The following is a 15780-nucleotide window of genomic DNA, read 5'->3' as shown; positions in this document are numbered from 1 at the left end:
TTTTAACTAACGTCATCAGGTAACAATAATGGCGGGAACTGCAATGTCATGCTCTTTGTTAAGACATGGCTAAAGTTAGTTAACTCTTAGTTCTTTGATATAAAAATATTTATTTTTCGACACATCTTGTTAACTAATTTTACCCAAATCTTTTATAATAATAGTTTTTGAACCGAATTCAAGTTGTTTCACAGCCTTTTGTAGTCTTGGTGGTAAGTATTCTCTGTCCTACTTTTTTTTACTTTCTTTGGTATGTTAGAAACGAACACAAAAATTTCAATGGCAATATAATTTTATAAAATTTTTGTAGAGCTGCAATTGTCAATGTTAGGACAGAGAAAATAACAATAAAAAAGAGGCGGGAATGAAATGATGTCAAGTAAAGCCTATACATATTAAGATGTCAGTTTAACAGATAAAATATACTTGTTAAGCGTGATGAGGCTGTTCGATAAAGAACACTTAATACATTATTTTTATTTAACTCAAAAAATCAGCATTTCAGTTTTTGAGATTCAAGTATTGATAATAAACAAATTTATCACAATAAAAACGGAATTTTATTATATACAGCATAAAAAAAGAATCATAATGTTATTAAAATACAAACGAATATTGAATAATGTATCTAGCAGCCTCGGCACGCGAGAGATTTTGTAACAATAACATTGTTTAGACCTTAGCCTCTCTATTTCTCAGTCTCAGGGAATGTATCTCGGTTAGTCTCTTAGTTGCCTTACAATATATGTTCATCGCATCGAACTATAAACACCGTAAAAAATATTGGAAACAAACCAATTCAATTCTTTTTACACAATAGTGAGTCTCTAAATTAAAGTACTTAGTACTAGCTATTTCAAGCGTTATTTATACTTATATCCGTCTAAGACATAATATCGTTTAGCGTTAGCTCAATTCAGATATCGAAGGTACAGTATATTTGTTTCGTTTTGTACACTAATCGAAGGCATGTACAGTTGGGAATAAGTTAAGATCACAATTTTTGTGCGTGACAACGTATTTTTTTCTTATAATTCATCGCTTTAGCACCTCGCATTCGTTCAGTAACCGATTCAATGTTACGACGTTGTGGTTTTGGGGACGGATTTGTCTAGAACGCTGCAAAATAAATGTTCTGTTCAAGGTGCTTTCGTCTGTCGGCGAATTGACGCCTACGTACCGATAAATGCGTTTAGTTAACCCGTTTCCTAGTAAAGTTATCTTTCGCTATCCCTACGTTTCGTTCGCAGTGGCACATCACCGTATTTGATACAGTCGAGATTTCTTCTTAAAGCTATAGTGTTGATATAAATTATAATATGTATTCGTAATACTTGGTTAGTTATTTTGTGCTTCAATAGCGCGGGCACACGCGTCTTTCCATTTATATACACAGCCCGGCGAATTGACTAGATGTTTGAGTCGTTCCTACGCCATTCTCCGTATCGATATTAAAGATATATTTTTTTAAATAATTTATGTACAAATTTTTTCGCGATTTCTCAATAAACTAACAAGACGTGTTTTTGATAAATTTGCGATGCGATCGAATAAACAACTTATTTGCATTTTAACCAGCTTTGCCGTTAATTGTTATTTGGATTTGTTTGCTCGTTGTATTTTAACGTATCCCTGTAAAAGTTCTAGAAATTGTATTTTAAATTTGAAAAAGGAACGGTTGTTGCTTTATTTTTAATTTGTTTCTGTTACTGCCACCATAAATAACATTTTAAATACTGAATGACACAGCTGGTTACAATATCGCACTGTTATATTGTCATAACATCGATTTGTGCGATCAAATGAATTCTAACGATTTCTCTAAGATATTAAACTTGTCCGTTAACTACGCGATAAATTCGTGTTTTGTGAGATGTTGCCAGTAAACATATCATTCGGCGTTTCTCAATATTTCCTATACATATTATAGAACACTAATGAAATTATTCGATTTTAATCTGTATACACAAACTAAGGGTTAGGTCATAGACAAGATCTGCATAATTTTTTATCTGTTGTTTATTATTTTGGGAATTGACATTGATTGCGTCTTATTTCGACAACGCTGTAGCGCCTACAGTATTATAACGATATCTCATTATTTTCCATTACTATAAGGAATATTTAAAGCTATGTACAGGCATGATGTAAACACATCTACATTTTGCGTTTCTAAGTGCTTTGTGAATGCAATGAATACAATTCTGTAACGTAACTCTACATCGAAATCAGGAACTTTTATTATCTGCGTAAAATCAAATTTTATAATCTGTATAATTTGCCGCGTTAAATTATTATATCAAAAACAAATTTAGGCCTTAAAGTATTGGTTTTAAAACATATCGGTAACCTAATACTCCAATGACGCATCAAATATATATAGATATATACTTTTTTAATATCGAAAAAAAAGCTATTATAACCTTACTTACCCCTACAATAAGGATTATTTTCCCATACCACATTTAATATTCGATATATAATTGTCTGTTTAATATAATATACTGATTCGCGATAGTCTGTATAAATATTTAATTTAGTGCAAATTATAATTTGTTAAAGCTCGCGAAATATCGAAGAGATTATTTGATTTTTTTTTTCCTACAATTAACATCGTGATATATTCAATGCAATAAAGTTAATAATCATTACTTAGCAATACTACAAACAGTTTATAATTCTTTTTTTGTTATATAGCAAAAAAAACGTGGAACTTTTGAATGTCTTTTATAAATCATATACGTGAACCAAATATATTATAGAACAGATTGCGAGAAAATAAGAAGTTTTTTGTTGTTTTTTCTATTTTGAATAGCAAGAAATGTTTATTTACGAACACCAAGAAACATCTTAGTGAAAACAACCAAAAAATATAACATCACTAGAAAAATGTGTTCGAAACACGACCAATTATGATATATTAAATTATTAGGTTATCGAAACGAAAATAACCGGAGTAGAATTTGTTTGTTTGTTTGTTTGTTTATACATAGAGACATTCAATATATAGCCTTTGTAACAGATATGTTTATGAATGTTAAAATAACTAAAAAATAAAAATATCCACGCCCAAGAATACGACAATTTAGGAATCACAAAGATAATAAGGAAATATCATCGCTACCACAAACTGAAAGGAAGACGATATAATTGGATAATCAGAACATTTCCCACTAGTAATGTTATATTTTCTGAAAACACACGATACACATAAACCTTTCGCTAACAATACATTCGAAATTAAATTAATAACCGAATATTTTGCTAATCGTGAGAAATGAAATCGAACATTGCTTTAAAATTTTCAATAAACGGCTATTCAATTTAATTTCAGTATTAAATAAGTACCCGCGTGTTATAATGACATTACGCTCCTTATAAGATTTTGCAGCAAAATTCTTGTAGTGTTTAAAAGCTGAAAATAAATATATCAATTAATAACATTAAATAAACAACTAGATAAAAGACAAAAATATGTCAAAGCAGAACTCTGCCTACCTGTCTATTGGGCAGATTGTTCTAATGAAAGTATATAATAGACTTTGAACATTACCGGTACGAAATAAGGTGTTAATTTGAATGAATGATTTACACAATGTTGGTCGGACATTTTTTGATAACTTTTTAAATGGTAATAATCAGTTAGGTAGTTGTTACTATGTTTTGATTATTATTTACGACTAGGTACATAATAATTGGTAAAAAATGTCCTGAATGTTAGTGCTTTCAAAACTCGACTGTAATTCATACGAACAATGTTCAATTTCCTTTGATATATCGTTACTTTTGGTCGGCTTTAGTTTCTACAAGCACATTTGAGGAGAGCTTAAAGTTCGAAATATGCTTGGCATAAAAGACAAGTAGTAAAGTTTAAAATTTTTTGTCTTTTATATTGTTACTTTTTTTTGTATGCATATAAATACTTTTGTTACATAGGAATTTATTATTATTAATGAAAAGGTATTTGTTAATTAATTAATATAGATATAATTTCTAGTGTTATTACTCACACAGGAGGCCTAGTAGCTTCATGTAAGATATAATCAGCTCGAATTTCGGGAGTCGCGCCACCTTGTAGCGCCGGGTGTAGATTTGATAACAAAGATGGCGCCCATCTGAACTCCGTGTGCTCGTTCACTTGCTGAAATATAAATTCAATTTGTTTGATTCTTTACTTGGAGCAAAATATAAAATTTCTATTAAAAGTCCTGGAAGTATTTGGGGGATAAGCGTATATAAAAGAATTACGTAAAAACGTTTATAATTAAAAGATGTTAATTTTTGCTTTACGATAACTATATCCGTTATGCTTTACATACACGTAGTTAAACTCGAGTTGAAGATCAAGAAAAAAAAATAATAATTATAGAACGCTGTGACAAATATAGGTTTAAAAGGGAATAGAAAAAATTGAGTACTTTTAAAAATAATCGCGTACATTTACTTTAATTGTGATAAAAAAATACAAACTTTCCATAGACAAAGCTGACACATCCTTATTAGTAGAAATAACTATTTTTATTGCATACAAAAAAAAACACTAATGTCTATTCCATTAACAAAGAAAAAACTCACCAGCACAAATCTCGCATCAGGTGTCGGAACAATATCGTCGGCGAGCACTCTGACGATATTGTTAATATTGCCATCGTTCGTGAATCGATTCTGTCGGTCGTACGTAGCCGATATGTCTAGATCGTTTAGTGTTTTGCGGAGTCTGACTATACCTATGACGTCATACTGCCATAGCCAGTATCCTGAAATTATAAATTGAACTATTTTTAGCAGACAGAAACTATATTAACTTCAAGTCGACAGAACTAGATCAAATTTATTATATTAATTTTAATAGGCCACACGGAGAGCACCAGTTTGCAATTAAAAAATGAAAAATCAAATTAGGTTCACCCGAAAGTTCTTAGGGATAAATGCCAAAAAAATTCAATCCTATAGATAACCTCTTATTTTTGAAATCGTTTGAACATCAATTTTAGAAAAATCCAACAAATAAGTGTAATCTGTATGCTTGCGATTCTAATCAGGATAAAATATGTTCCCATGAAATTATTGTATTGTCACCGATCCTTAATAAGTGTACATTACTACAATGTTTGAATTAAATCAATTTGTATAAAGTTAGTTCAAATCGAGTATAAAGGAATCGGTTAAATACAAACATACAAAAAGCTAATATAAGCGTGTTAATAAAATACATTCGGATCAGTGGTTGGAAACGATCATTTAAAATGATATAAAATGCATCACCACGATGCAATATTCCATGATATGTATACATAAAACTTCCTTTTGAGTTAAATTCCTCTATCTATTAAAAAACACCCCCTCAAAATATGTTGCGTAATTTTAAAGATCTAAACACAGATAGAGGAAAGCGACCTTGTTTTATACCATGTAGTGAAGTGTACGTGTATATAGTACAGGGTATTGATGTTCAAATAATTTGGTATCTGTATCATATAAATTTTTTTTTAATATTTTTTTATTTAAGTCTATCATGACTTACCGTGTATCACCAATCGTTTCAAATGGCTACACTGCCAACATAATAAAATCAACGGATTAACTGGACACATGTCGAGCTGAAAAGCACATTAAATGTATTTATATATTTCAGACATAAAAAAAATTCTCACTAGTTGTATAAATCGAAAGTAACTCCGTCTGTCTGTCTCTTCTTCACGCCTTAAGCACTAAACCGATCGGGATGAATTACGCTACGAATAGTTTATGAGTAAACTTAAGATTTTTGGTGGTTTGGAACTATTCAAATAATTTATAACAAGTCATGAACGCAAAATATAACGAGTAAGAATACCTGTATACATATATTAGTTTTTTAAATTATTCATTTTGATAAAATTCATTTTTCTATTTCCTTATCATTTGCTTAAACACATTACTTATTTAAAACAAATTATCATATTTCTTACGTTAGCTTCAGAAATGGGTCTAACAATTCTATGACAGGTGTCGGATGATTCGAACGGACTATCCACCCACAGGAATTCTTTCAAAGTCGCTTTGTACATTCGCACGATGTGAGTCACCAGAGGTATGTGTAGCTGAAACATTTAGTAAGAATAATTTCATAGAAATATCTCAGATAATTCATCTCATTACCTATTCATTATTAATGTCATTATATGTAATAGAGTACAAAATAATTATACTTACAGTTTTACAGAACATAACCTTTAATGAAGTAAGAATCATGCCCTCCACAAAAACATTCGCTATGATATCTTGGAACCTTCTCTGTGGTACAGCAATCTGAAAAATTCATAAACGAACACATTTTATTTAAATACATTTTATTTATTATTTTTTTTTTTGTAATTATTCAGGTCATTAATACAAACAAGCAATAGTAGCGATCTCATGATATATCCCTGTGGCACTCTATACAGCACCATATGGAACAATGTTTGTAAACTTTCAGATTTTATCATTAAGATACATTTTATTCATCGGTAGTACTTTTTCATAGATACGATTGTTTCAAATTCTTAAGCCTCGGGCCTCCAAATGATCTAAAAGTAAGATGTGATAAACAAAATCGAAGGCTATTGACAAATCACACTATTTATCTGATGATTGAGGCGACGAGCGGAAGGGAGTTGGAGATGAATCAAATAGCAAGTCGATGTAGAACATAAAATGCACCATCTTCAGATAGTGAATTCTATACTAGAACCTATGAGTGATTCGACTTATAACTCACAATATTAACTCGCACGTTGACCGCGATCCTCGGCCAGTCGAAGCGGCTGAGCGTGGCTGGCCGCTTGTTGCCGACGTTGAGTGTGAGTAGCGTCAGCAGCGGGATCTGGTTGAGCGTGTGTAATGTCGCCGTGCCGATTTGCTCGTAGTCTATTGTCACGTACTGGAATCGATGTGCTTTTATTATTTATTCATTTTTTTTATACAGGAATAGGTAAATACTAGACACGCTATCCCGCTATCCGCGATCCTATCCTATTTTTTCTGCTATCCCTATTTAATAATAATATAAAGCATGTGGATGTACAGGTATTTCAAGATAAGATTATTTATTTGCTACGGTTGGGCAAAAAGACACAGTTTCGAAGTCCGCCTCGTGATCAATTTTATCTATTTAAAAAAAATAGATTTCACGATTACAACTAGAGTAAATACTAAATTAATCGTATTGAAAAATACAATATGCTTTGATTCACATTATATAGAGTTGTTCTGAGTTCGTTATAGGACGGATTACTAGTGTGATTTGATCAGAACTCCATGTTAGGGATAGTTTCAATACACTCAGTGTTTCTTGTTGGATAATCTACTAGATAGATAGATTTGACTTAGAACGAGATCAGATTAATACTGTGTAATGTGATACAGGCCCACACTTTGAGCACAAAATACAGATAATAAAAGTAATTTCGTAGAATTTAATTAGGACAGGAACAATTTTTTTTATATAATTCCAAAATAAACATACCTTTAAATTGGCAAACATCATCTTCCTCATGTTACACCGGGAGAACACTGTATCATTCGGAGATGGCGTAAAATTGAACTTGAGCGAGCGAGAATGATGTTCTACGTTTTCATGCTGAAAAAAAGACATTTTTTTATTTGTTTTTAACTTATAACATCTTAATCTTTTTAATATATATATATATATATATATATATATATATATATATATATATATATATATATATATATATATATATATATATAAATTACGTGTGACCTTCTTTGTCCGCAATGGACTCTTAAACTACTCAACCGATTTTCATCAAATTTGCACACTATGTGCAGTTTGATCCAATTTAAAAGATACGATAATTGATATTATTGCAAAAACGATAAATGACTACTCGGGCAGAGCCGGAGCGTGCAGCTAGTATAATATACAAATTACGTGTCGCATAGTTTGTCCGTGATGGAACCAAATTCAACTGATTTCAATCAAATGTGTACACCATGTGCAGTTTGATGCAACTTAAAAGATTGGATACTTTATATTATTTCAATTACAATAAGTGACAACCCAAGCGGTGCCGGGGCGTGCAGCATGTATCTATTTTTCGCGTAGTGTTGAAAATAAAAGTTTTCGTAATATGTTCTATTCGCATTTGTTGATTTTGTATGATATTTATGAAATAATTAAGTAATAGTATAATTAACAGGTAACCTTTCTAAGACATCTGCATGCAAACTATAGTTTATTGAAATACTCAATACAACATACATCTTTAAATGTGTCTATCTATACAATTTTGTATATTATATAACATTATGTAAACTTACTATATATCTTTCATTATCACTTTTCGCGACTCCCAGCTCGCAACCAATATACACTAGCGACTTTAGGCGGTGTATGTGCTTGAAAATCAGACTTTCTGTTAATATTCTGTAAAGAAAAATCCTCTTAGAAACTATTTCACTTCGTTTATTATTAAATATTTGATACTACAAAAAAAAACTGATATGGCTGGGAGGTCCAGCTACAAGAAGACCCAGATTTCAAAATGGGACCAAATGGCAATAATCCTATCAAACATATAAAGATCACGTCACATCACTCGGTTGAAAAACATAGTTATCGAGTAACGCAACCGAAAAAAATACATTTGAATTTAGAATGTCCTTCATTTTCTGTGCGTTCTAATTATTGTATAAGTTTTCTTTAAATACTTAAACAATTTATTTTCCAGTTCAAAAAAAAAAGCAGTCATTTAGTTTGATGGTTAATTTATTTTATTTTTATTTAGTAACGAGCAAAATGAGAGACAAAGTATTTCATTATTTAATTATGGACTTACCTTTTAAGACTAACGCTTGGCACGTATTGATTCCTCTGTAAGTAACTTGGTCCAATAAAAACCAATTCGGTCAGGTGTAGCGTGTCGAAATACCTGAAATGAAATTAAAGAGTAACAAATTAGCCAGTGTGAATTGTACATTAATATCTATCGTTCTATTTGCAAAAATAATTTCAAAATTATTGTCAGAGTCGAGCACACTTCGGCACGAATTGGGCCAGCTCGCACCGGGACAGTATGTCTAGATCCACACAGAACGTAGAGTACGCACAGAAGACCGACGTGAAATAGTAGTATACTAATGTGATTCGTACGGTAAGTGGGGGAGGAGCCGGTGGCCCGTTTCCTTTTCCTCACCCTTCCCAATCCATTCCTTCTTTCCCGTCGTCAATCCTTCCTTATACCTCACCCCATAAAAACGGGTAGCGTATTCACAGAAATACTAACTCTGGGAACATTCATGGTCGGTGGTGATCGCTTATCGTCAGGTAAACTAGCATTCCGCAGTTGCCCGCTATGACATAAAAAAACAATTGCCAATAGAAACCTTCACCTTATACATATAGCTATATGGTATATTTTTATATTATTATATTTTGTATTTCTGGCAACTCGGGCGAAGCCGGAACAATATATAGCATATAGCCTTCCTCAATATATGGGCTATCTAACACTGAAATAACTTTTAAAATCGGACCAGTAGTTCCTGAGATTAGCTCGTTCAATATTAGTATGGATAAAAGTATATGAGGCCCATATCCATATCCTTACACCTCCCAGTACTTTTCTTTATTCCTCTCGTCAATCCTTTCTTAACCCCTTTCCAACTTAAAACCGCCAATCCACTTGTAGAGGCGTAAGGTCTGCAATCGACTTTACACCTCTCCAAATGTTCATGGACGGTGGTCTCGCTTACCATCAGGCGACTGCCATCCATTCATTGTCAACGATGACATAACAAAACATGTAAGTAACATGCATTAAATGTCTAGTAAATAGAATAAAAGCACTGAGATGTGCAATAGAGTAGTCCATTATAAACAACTTCCAGCATATTCATATTATAAATAAATATTATGCATACTGACAATAATATCAATGCTAACAAGTAACAACTCTTTGTTTAGTCTACCATATTGAAATGCTTGTCATATTTCCCTTTCCCAGTATCGATAATAACTACATTGTATGACAATTTTTATCAACAACCTATACCGCCTTCGATTCGTCTGAATTAGAGTAGATTTAAATGGGGGCACACGGAAGGCTCCAGCTATCAAATAAAAAAGATTCATAAAAATCGGTTTACCCACTTCTGAGGCAACAAGAAAACACTGAAATTGATAAGCCCCTTTTCCAGATGCAATCACCAAGTCGGTTGATAAAATAATGTCACTTCCCGCTTTAAAACTCCGCAACGGATGCGGTTTTTTCATAGATAGCATGGTTCAAGAGGACAATTTTAGTACATATATGTTAAGTTTTAAACGATGCGGAGAGCAATGCATACAATGCAGATTATACACATATATCTCATAGCGATACGTGCAGCGAATTGGTGTGAGAATCGTTAGACTGGGGTCGAATGAATACGCATTTGGCTATCGTAATAGGTTTATATTTCATTGAGGAATTGTGTTTCGTACACGTTTTTGTGTTATGAAAAACCATTGAAAGTAGATTCCTGTTTGTCTTTTTTAACCGATATATTATGGGCTAAATGGAAAAATCGGCTACAATACAATTGAGGACCACGAGCCGAGAAACTTATAATAATTTTTCACCGTGGAAGCCTTTAATACTAATCAGGTACATCTATTATTAGAATAGCAATGATTTCCATATCAAATTCTCAATAAGATCACGTGTTCCCAATAAGTTTATTCGAAAATTGATCATAATTTCTACTTTGATTCTCTAATAAATACGCCGTCATAGCTTTGTGTACATAAAATAACCTCGCCCCGATGCTATGTGGTTGAACTTTAACCTTCTGTGCATGAAATCAATTATTATAAAGCATTATTTACTCTGAAAATAGAAATTGAACTAGAACATAATACAAACGTGAAATACAAGAACATTCGAGAAATCAGACCGTGACATTCAAGAAGTTTTAAATGAGTTTTCCCTCTTTACTTCCTTGGTTTCGTAAGGACACCACGTCTGAATTATTGTAGCGAAATTTCCTCGAAATTCAATGGGTTCCCTCTGACATTTGACATTTTAATAAATCGCCCACGCATCAGATATATAAAAATCTTTTTGAAGTTATACGGCTAGGGGCAAAATTTAACTTCATTCAAATGAAAGTAACTAAAGAAGATTTTTAAATTGAAAAATAAGTATTATATATGCTACGGATAACCTTAGGTTTTTATTAAAACAAATTCTAACGAACATCGGATGTTATTATCGGTAGATAGAGTTAGGATCGAGTTCAAGTCTTTTTTCATTTAAATTAATTAGCTTTAATTTTTCCACAATTTAGCCTGACTTCGACGAGAGTGAAATGCTAACATAACACATTGCACATTATCATAGAGTTTATTATAATTACTACTTATCAGAGCCTGAAGTTCCTGTAAACTGATAAATAATTACGTAGAAATGTTTTACATATTATGTAGTTTGAGCAAAAACTGGTAACTTATAATACTGACTTATAATTTTCATAATATAGTTCATAAGTAGATTTAGTTTGAATAATTAGTACACACGTTTTATTTATATTCATTAGTATGAAATCGCGATTTCATCCGCGTAAGTCCATATCCCGAAGGAATATCGGAATAAAAAGTTGGCTATATGTTATTCCAGTTGTCCAGCTGTCTACGTACCAAATTTCATTGCAATCGGTTCCGTATTTTTTGCATGACAAACATACACACATCCTTACAAATTTTCGCATTTTTGATAGTAGTAAGGTAGGAGGATCCTGGTGCGTTCCATAGGAGATCCCAGGATCCCTGCTTTTGTTCTTTGAGTTGGGCCACCGAGGAGGTTTTAGTGGGTAGAAATCCCACATGCTCTACTTTTCCTCCAAAGCTAGAGCATCTTTGGAAGATTTCCTTCTCGTTAAAAAAAAAAAAAAGATAGGATAATCAATGAAATAGACTCACTCTTATATAGAGCAAATGTAATTATTTAATCTTGGCGATTATTTTCAGGATAACAGCGATATACGTTAAACAATATGAACTTGGCATATATTAAAATGTAGGATGAGGACGCTATTAGAACATCCGACTTTATAAAAAAGGCACAGGTCCATCCAAGATCCTATATCGCAAGAATCCATCAACGCACAGCAACCATTGGATCGATCGGGCTGAAATTTGATATGTAGGTAGCAACAGTGATGTTGAAAACCACTCTAAAGGGATTTTGATCAATTCTATAGGATAGGATAAATAAAAGGATAGGATAGGATAAAATAGGGGATGAAAGTGTGTACAATGAAATTAATTTCAACTACGCGGGTAAAGTTACGAACAATAGCAAGTCCTTCTATAGAATCATCTTCATTCCATGTAAATGTTCAGAAGTCCAACGCTACTTAACTGTATCGTCGATAGCCGTATTATATAACGTTTATCTAATGTGTTTAGTATTAAACGCCAATTATAACGAGTCCATTTGATTCAATCTATTAACAACACGATTATGGAACAAATACGATTAAACGTAACAGTGTCGTTACGACATAATACACTTATCTACTTTCTACATCGACAGTAAATTTAGCATACAAATATATGTGCATATGTATAGTATACTTAAGAAATGGATGTTACACGACACGAATTATTAAAAAGTGGGTCGCATTGTGCGGGGAAGTGACGTTGAATTATTAAAAACGTATTCAAAAGACTGCGGTTAAGGAATCGATGCAATTAGGGTTGTCAACTTGGTAACATCCCCCGAATATTAAATAGTGAAAAGTTACAACTTAGCGGAAACTTAAAAAGAATTTTGTAGATCCTCCCTCCTTACTTTGTCTATATTTTTAAATAGATCACACACTTACATCGTACTTTGTACTAATCCTACTAATATTATAATCCTACTATTAATATTATAAATGCGAAAAAGTTTGTAAGTATGTGCGTGTGTTTATTGTATGCTCCTTCACGCAAAAACTACTGAACCGATTGCAATGAAATTTGGTACGTAGATAGCTGGACAACTGAAATAACATATAGGCAACTTTTTATCACGATATTCCTGCGGGATACAGACTTACGCGGGTGACAACCGCGGGGCGCAGCTAGTAATTACATAAACGAGAAATTTTGTAAGAATGTATGGATATATGTTTGATCCTCTTTCAAGTGAAAACCACAGAACGGATTTTCATGATACTTTGCAATGATGACGGAACTTATGTACCAGAAAGACACATACGCTTTGAAAATGCTTGCTATTGCAATCGACAAGCTATGCCTCGCGGCCTAGCTTGTCGATTGAATTCGCTAGCTTGCATATAAAATAAGTGACAACCCTACATCAAAAAAGGAATACAAAGATGACGCCATTATCTTAACAGTACCCTAGTATTATTCTGTCTATACTAACTAAATACATATCACCTGAAAAAAAGATTACAAAGCACTAAATTCAAAGAGTTAATTAAAGTTAGTCAGATGCTTACTGTGGCAGGACATATTCCATGAACGTCTCCAAATCTTCGCCCGCGTCGTCGAGGCATATATGCAGTCTTCGTACATGTTTCTTAAACACTGACGTCACAAACGCGCTCTTTTCTAGGTGTTTCACACTCAACTTCAACAATTCCCTGAAATACAAAATAATGTAAAATAAACTGCTGCAGCTTTGATACAGTGACTCGGCAGTTTTTTTAATTGTGAATTTATCATAATAATTATATACAGATACATGGAAAATAGATTAGTACAGAATAAAAAGGTGCATTCACATTTGTTTTTTTTTTATTTTTCAACTATTAAATAGAAGTTGGGTCTGTACATACTGACCTTCAAATCTTAAACATTTTAAATTTGTCTATATTAAATGTCAGAATAACTTAAATTTTATCAAGGAATGCGATTGGTATGCACAAGTACATATCTATAAATTTTGAGGATTATTTTATCATAAGAAAGCTATGTTTTACCAGGAAATCTATCTATTTTAATTTTTCTATTCTTTGATAAATTAGGATGAGTGACTTGTATAATAAAGATGCTTAACTTACTTCCGGCCCTCATAGACTAATATAGATGACCTCCAATGCCTGCAGGTGGCCGTCGCAGCAAGAGCATCCGTAAAGCTGAGGTGTTCCAGCACACACCGCAGGGGGAGTATCGGTAGGCTGCCCCATCCTACTGACATCTGTTACGCAAGATATATACTTTATTTAGATTTTTTTTATCAGAATCAGAATCCACCCTGATGCTAAGATGAGGCCTCAGATGAAGTGAGCTTCGCTAGATTATAGATAGATGGTAATGCAGTCACCCAAAACATATATATATATATATATATATATATATATATATATATCTTAGGATAAAACACCTGATTAATTAAATAAGAGTTTATTCTGTGTTTTAAACCAAAACATTGATAATTTTTATGGTGATATTGTCATACATATAATGTATAACATTAATATGGTTTTTTGAAACTAAAATTGAAAAAAAAAAACACAAAAAGAGAACTACACCATGCCAACCATCTTAAATTTATTATAAATTAATTTTTATACTCATCCCTACTATCCCTACTAATATTATAAATGCGAAAGTAACTCTGTCTGTCTGTCTGTCTGTTACGTTTTCACGTCTAAACCACTGATTCGATTTTGATAAAATTTGGTATGAAGATAGAACTGAACTTGGGAAAGGACATAGGATACTTTTTATCGCGAAAAAAGGGTAGAAAGGGTTGAAAGAGGGGATGAAAGTTTGTATGAAAGTTCGTTATTGTCAAACCGATTTTGATGAAACTTGGTATGAAGATGGAGCTAAACGTGGGAAAGAACAAACCATACTTTTCAAATGCGAAGAAAATACTCCTTACCATGTCGCGCGATATAAGCGAATTCTACGCGGGCGAAAAGCTAGTACAAAATAAATTATAAACAGTAGTTTTAAATAATGTTTTATACATTTAAATCACATTCAATGGAATATGCAAGGAATATTCTAAAATAACTTCATGATTATAAAAAGTAATAAGCATTGTATAAATGATTAATTATGTTAATAAATGGCACATAAAATTATTATTAAAGATTTAATTGTAGCACCTTGTTTCCTTATTAACACGTTGTCACTAGATTTTACGATTTTAACCAGAACTAATTTTCAATAATGATTGAGTAAAAGTATTCAACTTTTCCATGAATCGTAAGCAAAACCATGACCTTCATTACTGTGTCCGATTGTCACATTTACACGATTCACTTCATGGCACGCCCGTACGTGTGCCTTGAGCAAATAAAAACACAAGTGACGACAAACTCAGCTGTAAACTAAACCTATGACGGTGTAACAGCTGTTTGCGAGAAAGTAGGCTAAATAATATGGATTTCGGAAACTGCGCAAAACCCCGAAAACTGCTCTTTGATATCGAAAAACTACCGTTTTTAACAATATGTAAAATCACAATTAAAACCGTAACAATTTTTCAAAAATTTTAATGATTTTATATAGTTATTTCGCATAAACAAAGAAAGGTCATTTAAATACCAATACGCACCTTCAGTTGTATTCTTCGTTTTCACCTCTGTTGAGTAATAATTGATTCTTAGCTTTTATCAAAAAAAAACTTCGTATGACACTTATTATAAACTGAATAATAAAATTGAGAAGTTACACGTCCATAATCTCTTTAATTATCGCGCAAAATAATGAAAGAATGGAAAACGGGTGATTTGCTTGAATACATAACGAAGATTGTCAAACGTCAACACTTATTTGACATTTGA

At 32.3% G+C, this 15780-nt stretch overlaps 1 protein-coding gene across 1 annotated transcript; it reads right to left on the bottom strand.

Annotated features, from left to right (window-relative positions):
- Positions 1 to 15737, bottom strand: LOC119836672. Its single transcript, XM_038362066.1, has 13 exons — positions 15552 to 15737; positions 14044 to 14180; positions 13480 to 13623; positions 8826 to 8918; positions 8308 to 8413; positions 7490 to 7603; positions 6743 to 6904; positions 6196 to 6291; positions 5952 to 6083; positions 5525 to 5600; positions 4576 to 4757; positions 4011 to 4141; positions 1 to 3415 (listed from the first exon to the last, which is right to left on the bottom strand). The coding sequence occupies exons 2-13, from the start codon at positions 14178 to 14180 to the stop codon at positions 3409 to 3411; spliced, it is 1380 nt and encodes a 459-aa protein (XP_038217994.1). The 5' UTR covers positions 15552 to 15737; the 3' UTR covers positions 1 to 3408.
- Positions 15738 to 15780: the final 43 nt, after the last annotated feature.

Source organism: Zerene cesonia, chromosome 25 (genome assembly GCF_012273895.1).
Source record: "Zerene cesonia ecotype Mississippi chromosome 25, Zerene_cesonia_1.1, whole genome shotgun sequence".
In the NCBI taxonomy this organism is placed as follows: Eukaryota; Metazoa; Arthropoda; class Insecta; order Lepidoptera; family Pieridae; genus Zerene; species Zerene cesonia.
Note: the sequence above shows the minus strand (reverse complement) of the source record. Positions and strands in the feature narration are given on the sequence as shown.